The sequence below is a fragment of the Zingiber officinale genome, chromosome 2A, assembly GCF_018446385.1.
Source record: "Zingiber officinale cultivar Zhangliang chromosome 2A, Zo_v1.1, whole genome shotgun sequence".
Classification (NCBI taxonomy): Eukaryota; Viridiplantae; Streptophyta; class Magnoliopsida; order Zingiberales; family Zingiberaceae; genus Zingiber; species Zingiber officinale.
Genome location: NC_055988.1, coordinates 30,274,552 through 30,284,189, shown reverse-complemented (window position 1 = coordinate 30,284,189; position 9,638 = coordinate 30,274,552). Strand labels below are relative to the sequence as shown.

At 37.1% G+C, this 9,638-nt stretch overlaps 1 protein-coding gene and 1 long non-coding RNA gene across 2 annotated transcripts; both read right to left on the bottom strand.

Annotated features, from left to right (window-relative positions):
• Positions 1–1,889: 1,889 nt before the first annotated feature.
• LOC122039569 lies at positions 1,890–3,344 on the bottom strand. The gene is made up of 3 exons (XR_006128241.1): positions 2,720–3,344; positions 2,245–2,310; positions 1,890–2,148 (listed from the first exon to the last, which is right to left on the bottom strand). It is a non-coding gene; the product is annotated as an uncharacterized LOC122039569 (long non-coding RNA).
• Positions 3,345–5,339: 1,995 nt separating this feature from the next.
• On the bottom strand, positions 5,340–9,018 carry LOC122039568 (E3 ubiquitin-protein ligase ATL42-like). The gene is made up of 3 exons (XM_042599133.1): positions 8,628–9,018; positions 7,350–7,447; positions 5,340–6,034 (listed from the first exon to the last, which is right to left on the bottom strand). The coding sequence occupies exons 1-3, from the start codon at positions 8,799–8,801 to the stop codon at positions 5,692–5,694; spliced, it is 615 nt and encodes a 204-aa protein (XP_042455067.1). The 5' UTR covers positions 8,802–9,018; the 3' UTR covers positions 5,340–5,691.
• Between the last annotated feature and the right edge of the window lie 620 nt (positions 9,019–9,638).

The window sequence follows — 9,638 nt, the reverse complement described above, 5'->3', positions numbered from 1 at the left end:
AGAACCTTCTACTCAAGGACGCTATTATACTTAGTTATTTGACACCAATACAAGTAAGCATAATAACCATAAACAAATGCCTTTATATACATAAGAATATGATACAACGAGTCCATACAACGATCATCAAATGATTGGCTCTAGGGCTCTAACTAACAAGCTTAACTCTAAAGTTAAAAATAAATAAATAAATAAATAAATTATGTCCATGTACGAAGGCGCCTGGATTAATTCCAGGCACCTCAATAAAAACCAAAAAGAAAAAAAATGATCTTACAATTGAGGCGACTTAGTCGCGTATAGGCACACAAAAAGAGGCGCATTATATCAAAATCGTGTGTGTATATAAAAAAAAATCCCCAAAACTTACTTACTACTTTTGTTGATATTAGGAGTTGATTATATAGATGTTTATTCTATTTTTAAAATTATATATATTTTTAATATGATGTTAATTCTAATATAATTTTGTTGAATGAAGAAGAAAAATTATTAATATAGAAGATATCCGATCATTTAATGGGTATGTGTATGTGTATGAGGATGGATATCTAATCTCTAATGAGTATGGGAACAGAAGATATAAAATCTAACCCGAACCCGGTCCATTATCATCCCTAACCTAATTCCTTTGATCTAGTCTACCATACTCCTCCGATGAGGTCCACCAGACTCCTCCAGCTCAGCTACTCAACTCCTTTGATGTGGTCCACCATACTCCTTAGATTCAGTTAACCTGACTCTAATGCAGTTAACTAAACTCATCTGACTCGACCAACTCGACTTATCCAACTCTATTGTCCGACTCCTTTGATGCAGTCCACTAGACCCCTCCTACTCAGCCAACCCGACTACTCCGTTTGATTTATCTCGATCATCAGGGTCTTTCGGTTTAGTCACCCTTAGTTGGGACTCATATTTTATGTGGTTTATCGGACCACTTTTTTCCCAAAGAACGTGGATAACGTAGTCATGATGTGGGTAACGTAACCTTTTTTTCAGAAGACATGGACAAACGCGTGAGTAACGTAAGGGCATAACCACATCCCTTTATAAATTTTTCGTCCTCACAGGTGCAAGTACGTGAACCTAGACCTTCAAACTCTTTTCCTCCATAACTTTTCTCCTACTTGAGTCTTGTGCTGACTTAAGCATCAGAGTGATCATGTCGGATCCAACCCTTAATGCTCATTCTAACATTTTGTTGAGTATTTGTAGGAACTTTGTAAGCCCCCTTGCCATCATGTTACTTGCAACATTCTCCACGATAATTGCTCTTCACTGACTTATCAACTCACGATCTCAAACATGAACATATACAATTCCATTAGTCCAACCGCTAAACGGGTGACCTAGAACTCATGTGGTTCAATTACTAGTTTGGTTTTTATAATTATGTTTACCGGGATAGATTATAGGAAGTTTGATCCATTTGTAAGGTAATAAATGAAAACTATATTTGTGAATAAATTTGAAATATGGTTGGATAAGAACTCATTTATATTCATAAGAAAAAAAATTAAATATATAAATTTGAACACTAATTAGATTGATTGGTTAATAATCACGAATACAACTAAATAATAATAATTTATAAATTAATTAATTTATTAACTTGTATAAAGGTTGATTATGATCTTATTTCTTAATATTTAAAATATAAAATTTGATATGTATCTAATAAATTTTATACTTTTGTATCATTTAAAATAGGAAAAAAAACATGCATTTCATTTATTAGAATACATATACAAGAATAATAATTAAACCTTTATCCCATTAAATGAGTTTAACTATATAAATCCTCCTCTTTCTATCTTAATAGATTTTAATTCCTACTATATGATTATTATTGTTATTTAAATAAATTTTATCATATTTTATCATTATCAATCAACTTTTCTATAATCTCCCTCTTTCTTATTTAATGTACTACTAGCGATCGTACACGTGTGTTATGTAAGTTAGGCTCTGATCTCGTCAGAAAGCTGAGAAGACAGAATGACCAAAATAATGCGACTGGAATGCTGACCAAGTCGTCATGCTCCGGAAGAGGAGGATATGATGAGCTATCTTCCATGTTGACCAAGTCGTCAGAAAGTCTCTGATCAACGCTACCTGCAAGCAGGGCCCGGGTTTTCCCGATCCCTAGCACCCAATGCTCGAGATAGATCCCATGGATATATAAAGAGTAGGATAATAGTTAAATAATGAAATGAATGAATAGTGAGTACAGTGACATACCCTGGCCTAGGGGGCACCCTCTGGTAGACCGTGAGCTAGTTGTGATGCTGATCGAGTCGTCGTGACCTAGAAGAGTAGATGAATATGAGTCAGATGAGAAGCTGGATCTAAGGATAACGGGTTAGAGCTAGATGAGGCATGGATATTAAAGGCGACATGTAGGCCGAAATGTCCCAGCGGCTCGAAGGCCGAAACACATCATACGACACATAGACCGGAATATAATAACATATCGCAATCATAGTAGCGGTACGAAGAACGAAACACAATGACTCGATGGCCAAAAATAGGCTAGATCAGGGGCTTGAATGTTGAATCATCAAAACACAGGCTGCGCTAAACACGAATCAATGTCGAATCTAAAGGCAAAGCCGTGACAAGTCAAATCCACCGACAGGTGTTAGTTAGTCAGATTCGGCTGTGAGGGCGCCGACAGTGATGCTAGCAGAGGGGTCGACAGCTGGTGGCCACTCACCGGGGCTGTGGAGTGGGAGAGAGGTGGCGCTGTGGTGTCGGCGTGGAGAGGGGGAAAGGGCTGCTGGCACTAAGGAGGCGGTGATGGCGACCTCAACGCCAGAGATGTCGTCGGCGCTAGGGTTGCTCGCTCAGGTTGCCGACATGAGGAGCTATCGACGAGAGGAGAGGGGGTTGCCTGCGCGTGGTAGTATGCGTGAGAGGAGGTGGAGGCAGTGAGGAGGCCGGCGACGGGATGCGTGGCTGCAACTGGATATGGGAGCGGAGCCAAAGGCGCTAACGATCGGTGATAGCCATGCGGAGATGCCGATGGGTATCCCTGCGAGCGCCAGCTTTGGCAGAGGAGAGGTAAATCCGACGCTATGGTCGGGGGCTTGGCCAGCAACAAGGGTTGCGACATCCGTTGTAGAGGAGGAGAGGGGAGCTATTGCTAGAACGGTGATGGAGTCTGGCGACGATGAGAGGCGAACTCTAAATGAAGAGAGAAACGTCGGAGGAAGAGGTGCTCAATGCCGACAGGTAGATGGCGGCGAAAACAACCAACCACCCTCGAAAAGTAGAGCGGCGACGGCGCTAGAAAAACCCCCAAGACGAAGAGCCCCTCCTTCACTCCCTTCCATGAGCCGTGCCCTAAAAGCATCCACAATAACATTAAATATTTCTCTCAAATATTTGTGGTCCCCACATTCACATCATCAATCAAATATCTAACTCCTCAAATATCTCAAATCTCACAATTAAATATCCCCTCAAGCAAATATTTATGGGTCTCACATACTAAATATTTTACTTTCAAATATCTCAAATTATATAATAAAATATCTTAATAAAGTAATCATTACCCCTTATGAGGCCCACTTACATGCCACCTATCATGAAATCACCGGGCATAAAATTATGCCCGGTGATTTCTATTCACCTCTCAAATATCCCCCACAATGTGGGGTATGTTGTTGAGGGGGGATATTTGGAGAAATATCTCCTCCAAATATCTCCCATCGGAGATGCCCTAAGTAGTAAAAGGGGCTATAGTAAAATCATAAAAGTACCCCCTCCCCTCCATGTGTCCTTCCATCTCTATTTATCGTATCAGGTCCCTTATATTAGGTGGGGCAACGTAGGGAGAGATCTGAGGGAAAAAGAATTAACCTATAGAAAATAGTTTTAACAAGACTCTAATATTTTTATAATTTTATACACCTCTAGGGTTACTTATAAAATTATAAAATTGAAGTGGGACAACTTCCCCACCAAAGTTATACGTGGCTCTGCCCTTGATTGTGTACGCTAGACCCATACAACGGTGTAATGCTAGATACTGTAATGGACTCCTTATAAAAAAATAATTTAATGTCATACTTGATCTTAGCCAAAAAATTGAGAAAAGTTTACTTTCTAACATCGCCGACCCAAGGAATTTATAGAAACTTCTCTCCTCGTAGTGTTGTCAATTTTAAGATGTGGGACTAAAGAAAATTCTAGATTTCTAATTGATTAATGAGAACAATTCTTAATAATATGCTGCAACTGAGTCTCAAAATCTGGATACCTAATTGATTAATGAGAAAATTTCCAATAATACGTCACGGCTAAATTTTGAACTTTAGATCACTGATTGATTAATGAGGAAAATTTTCAATAATACACTGCAGCCGAGTCTTGAACTCCAGGTATGCGTTTGTGGAAATTATTAATAAAGCGCTTAAAATTATTTTCAATAAAAAAAGAAAAAGGACATTAACATAATTTTATTTTGGGTTTCATCAAAATTAGTTAGTAAAGGGGGCAGATTCTTAATAAAATAGTAAGATTTATCACAATTTCACAATTCTACTTGGGACATTTATTAATAGCTTAAGCATATATTTATACTATCTTAAATACGTCTCTCATAATTTTTTTCTCAATAGATGTAATCTCAATATTATTAAAATATTTTTATTTTTTTATCACATTCATTCTCGTATTTCCGCATATTTACGTTTACATTTTTACAAATACATCTCTTATCTTTTGCTCATGTGCTCATTTCATAATTCAACATTCAACTATATTCAGTATACTGATTTAACTATCATTTTATATAATTTTCCTTAGTAAGATTTAATATGTAAATTAAATTATAAATATAGTAATATTTATTGTTGAGCTCAATAGAAAAAATTAAGCTCACCTCGAACTCAATAAGTTTTTTAAATAAACTCAACAAGATGAATGACCAAGCTTAACTATAGTCAAACTCAACTCTACTTATCTACCGGCCATTTGCCACCTCTATAAGCAGCTCAAAGGAAGAAGAAAATACCACCAAGCTTGATTGAGTTGGTTATCACATGATAGAATTGTAAAATAAAACAAAAACCGATTCCCAACGAAATCAAGAGAAATACTCTCCCATATGATGACCTGCTTAGTTTTCCAATTTAATTTACCTCTCTACAAATAACTATGAAACCGGTCGTGTGGGACGTCCAAGGTCAACAAATAACATTTTTGTAGAATCAGAGGAAGAAGAAAATGGTGGCTCTAATCAACTTGAGAGGAAATCAATAATAAAATTGTATTAATTGTTACATTACACCATATGCACATTTACATATAAAATTTAATCAAATCTCTTTATTTTACTGATATTTCAATTCCATCTTCTTGTTTACTCAGTCTTCAATATGCTTGAATGATGCACGTTCTCTACATTTGTAACATAAATATCCTCACTAGAGAATGATGCATGTTGTTATGTGTGTGTTATATATCAGAAAGGATGATTGTAAAAAACTTCAATGGAATGTACGCAGACTAGTTAATGTTCCTATCTTTCCGGACTGCAAAATGCATATCGTACCTAGTTGTTTTCGTCTTAAAAGTCTGCAGATCTCTGAAGTCCAAGAAACATCCTACAGGGTTTGTAGATGCTCTTCAGCAGCCAATGCATTCAAAAAATGTGGTTTGTAGCTGCTATGTCCTCACGGCTCATGCTTCACCATATGGTACTTCAGTAATCACAGATTCAGATTCATGGATCTCCTGGTTATTCTCATTTCGATCTGACCTTTGCCCACTGGGAAGCAACCACTGATTGTCCTGATCATCATCGATAGAAACCTCATGAAGACTGGCCTCTGATTGTTCTTCAACCAAATGGGATGCAACATATTTTACTTCAAGGGACTCTTTTAGTGGAAATCTGCATATTGGACAAGTAATCTGTTTTTGCAGCCATATATCGATACAAGCACGGTGAAAATTGTGATGACACGATGGCATGACACGCAGAATCTCTCTCTCCTCGTATTCTCCTAAGCAAATTGAGCACCTAATGAAGACAAGCAATTTACAAGAGTGCAACTAAATTCAATACTCGTGCTCAAATGAAGACAGCTAATAGGTAATCGTGCAAGTTATCTTGGTGCTTGCTTTAGCGGTCAATTTAGAAACATGCAGATAACTTTGTAGGAGAAAATTGCATGGAAGGAGAATATGTCCGCGAGACGAATATGTTGGACAAAGTCTGTGTAGGAAAGAAGACAACCAAGCTCATGATAAACATTTAAACAAAAACAATATTGAGAATTTAACAATATGAAAGTGAATGCAGGTTCAGAGAAGTAAATTACTCTAGCTACCTTCATACATTTGCATAAAATGCTCTCTTATGAGTTTGCTGTTTTAGTTAGGCAACCAAAAAATGATAAAGCAATATTAAGATTTGAATCAATTCTACTATTAGAGTTGAATGCATGAGAGATAGTGAAGATTTTCAAAGAAAACTCTAGCTACTATAATAAAAAGTGGTTTAGTAATTCTAAATATTATCAGTGATATAGACTTTGATAGAGTTCCATATAAGGATAAGATCCATGTATCAGGCCCTTGAATAGATGAGTGCAATAAGCTATGAATGTCAACACCGGCAAAATCAGATAATTTTCAAAATTTGTCATGAAAATACAAGATTATTTTTTTAATAAAGATAGAAATTCATAGGAAAATGGTTAGGTCTAAAATGAAATGAGACTTCTAATGCCCTGTCTTATTGTCCTGCACTGTTAGTCTAAAACAAAACTTCATTGTTTTATTAGATTCTTTAGCAATTAAGAACAATACATTCGAAAATATGATATAATAGGGATAAGAACATTGAGATGGATGCCTGAAAATAATAGGGGAAATAAGATAAATATTTCAAAGTAGTTTAAAATGTATGCCAAATAGGTCAAGATGATAGAAGTCAGGTAAGGATGTGACAAAAATGTTCAATAACTGATAGCTAGAAAATTCAAATGAACTAAATGTAAGAGAGTAAATGGGGATCAAAGAATACTTAAATAAAAGAAATCTAAATGATGAGAGTACTACTGAGGATATGGACTTGGAGATTTATGAAAGGATGAGATCCAGTTAACAAACTTCAAATGGTTTGTGCATATTGCTGCTGTTGCTTCTTGTTGTTGTTGAAGTATAAGAAAACTTATTATACATTTCAATTCTTTTTTTCGAAAGCCAGGCAAACAGAACCAGCCGATTAAGCACTAGTAGTTTATAATCAATAAATTTGTAAGCGTCACAAAATTATGTTAAATATATAACAATTTATCTAAACAACATTAAAAATTGGCTTAGACACTTACTGAATGTCTTCTCTGGAAGAAAAGTCTTCGCGTTTAAACTTCACTGTTGGAATGGTAGCAAGAAGAACAGGTTCCAAGCCAATGATTCTCTGCTCTAGCTGTTGGAATTAGATTGTTGATGAGCAATCTGTTGTGTTTGACTATCACTCCATACACAAAACATTTTAAGTTCAGAACTCCATTTATGCCAAAAATTTGAAGTGCACCAACCAGTAAGAAAATTTCTTATAACCAAGATGAGCAATCTTTCATGATCAACCTTCATCTATTTGTCAATGTTTGTGCATAAAATGTCCAAGTGAAGAAAAAAAATGACGTTATCACACAAATTGTCTACAGAAAAAACAATTTTAAGTTAAAAGAATTAAATGATTCTATATTTTACTGAAGAAACTCTAATCTGAGACAAAGAATAATGATTTAGAAAAGCTAATTTCCACAAGAATGAGACACTGATATATATTATTGAGAAAGACTCTTCTTCTTGGCATATTACAATTTAAAATCTACATATTTCCATTAGGAACAAAGCACAAAACACACCCACGTGGAATCACTGATATATATTGGGATTGAATTCTTTCTCAGCCATTCAACTATGTCAAAGTAATACAAATAAGAATAATATTATCAGAAAAACAATTCCAACGCAAAGAAATTTGCTGACAATTCAGGTCTGTAATCAGGAGCAATTACGTTTACTCTATGTAAAAGACACATCTATAATTGGGAATTTCCGCACTTGGTTTTAGATCCTCTCACCTTTTTCCTTAATGCCAAAATATCTTTAATGCTATGAACAATAAACTTTTTCCTTTCTAGATTATTAAGGGCCTAAATATTATCAGTTTGGATGAATAGAGAAACTATTGGACCCGAGAGAGATATGATTTTCCTTTTGCTTTGCATGTTTAGGTCCATTAAGGCAATTTGATTAAGTCATCCTAACGATCTTCCCAAGCATGAAATACATAAATAAGAGTATCGATATGTTACTTGGACAATTTTATTTTGCGTCCTGACATATTTAATTTAGATCTATCAAAAAAATGGAAAAAAAAAACAAATTCCAACTTTAGGTGGGTCTCTGGGAAATTTGCCTCGGTACGCCCTCTCTATGTCCGGCGAGTCAAATCTACAAATCCAGTATCACATCTTCTCAGGGAACAAATATCAAACATCTGTTGTGCGCTTCACAGTTCATATCAAAACAAAATCTAGCCAACAAGGCAGGGAACTCAAGCTACGGAACGGAAGCAACAAAAGCGAGGGTCCTACCGCTCGCCTCGCCTGGTCGATATCGGAGCGGAGCTCGAGGTCCAACCGCGCGGAGTGGGAGTCAGCGGAGCGGATGCGGCCGCAGAGGAGGCGCGTGCACAAGAACACGATGAAGGCGGCGGTCATCCCGAAACCAATCACCGTCGTCACCAGGTTCACCTCCGACGCCCACATCTAATCCACCTCCACCGCTGACCCAAGCACCGACCGCTAGCTCTTCCTGTAAATCTGACACCTTTCCCGCCGCCTCCTCCTCCGCCTCCTCCGCCGCAGCCGCGCCGCCCCGCCCCGCCGTCAAAGGCGATATCGAGGAGCTCACGGTATCGCTTTGGAGGGTGGCAAAGAATGGGAACAACTAACTAGCAGAGGCAGCGAGATGGAAAACATGCATGCGCCGCCCACGCATGGCCGCGCCGTAGGGATACTTGGAATGAAGCGTTCAGATAAGAGTTGGCAGAGCATCACGATTCGTGCCAGGTGCATCCCTCGGCCCGCACAGAAGATACGGTGCGGCAGTGCACATACGTGGTTGTTGCTTATGGTGTGGGGGCGCACGAAATGTATTTTTATTTTTATTAATTTTAATTTTTTTTAGTGTTGTTAATTAAGGCGAAGAAAAATTGTTTCTTTTCTGGAGTAATCATAATCTAATATTTAAATTTAAATTTGCAATTTTTTAAGGGCATAATTAAATCCCAATGACTGTTATCATTGTGATAGTGGTTTTACACTAATTAGTGGTGTTTGCAGATTGCTTTAAGATTCGTGCATGCAGTGATGGGGAAATGAATCTTACCTCGTGATTTAGCTTAATCATATTAATTTGATGTATTGACAATACAATTTAAGTTAATTTTTCCTTTATGTCTTTGATATGTCAATCGAGTTTGCAAATACATGTATCTGATGATAGTTGAGATAAATATGATGGTAAAAAGTGAATACGCTCGTCTTCAGTACCCTCGTCAATCCGTCTCAGGGTCAATACGGAAGAGGTAAATCACAGGCGAC

Coding starts and splice junctions, on each gene's coding strand:
- LOC122039568 (XM_042599133.1), bottom strand. CDS start 8,801: ATGTGGGCGTCGGAGGTGAACCTGGTGACGACGGTGATTGGTTTCGGG. Junction 7,448..8,627: donor TCGACCAGGCGAGGCGAGCG/GTAGGACCCTCG, acceptor TAATTCCAACAG/CTAGAGCAGAGAATCATTGG. Junction 6,035..7,349: donor TCTTCCAGAGAAGACATTCA/GTAAGTGTCTAA, acceptor TGTCTTCATTAG/GTGCTCAATTTGCTTAGGAG.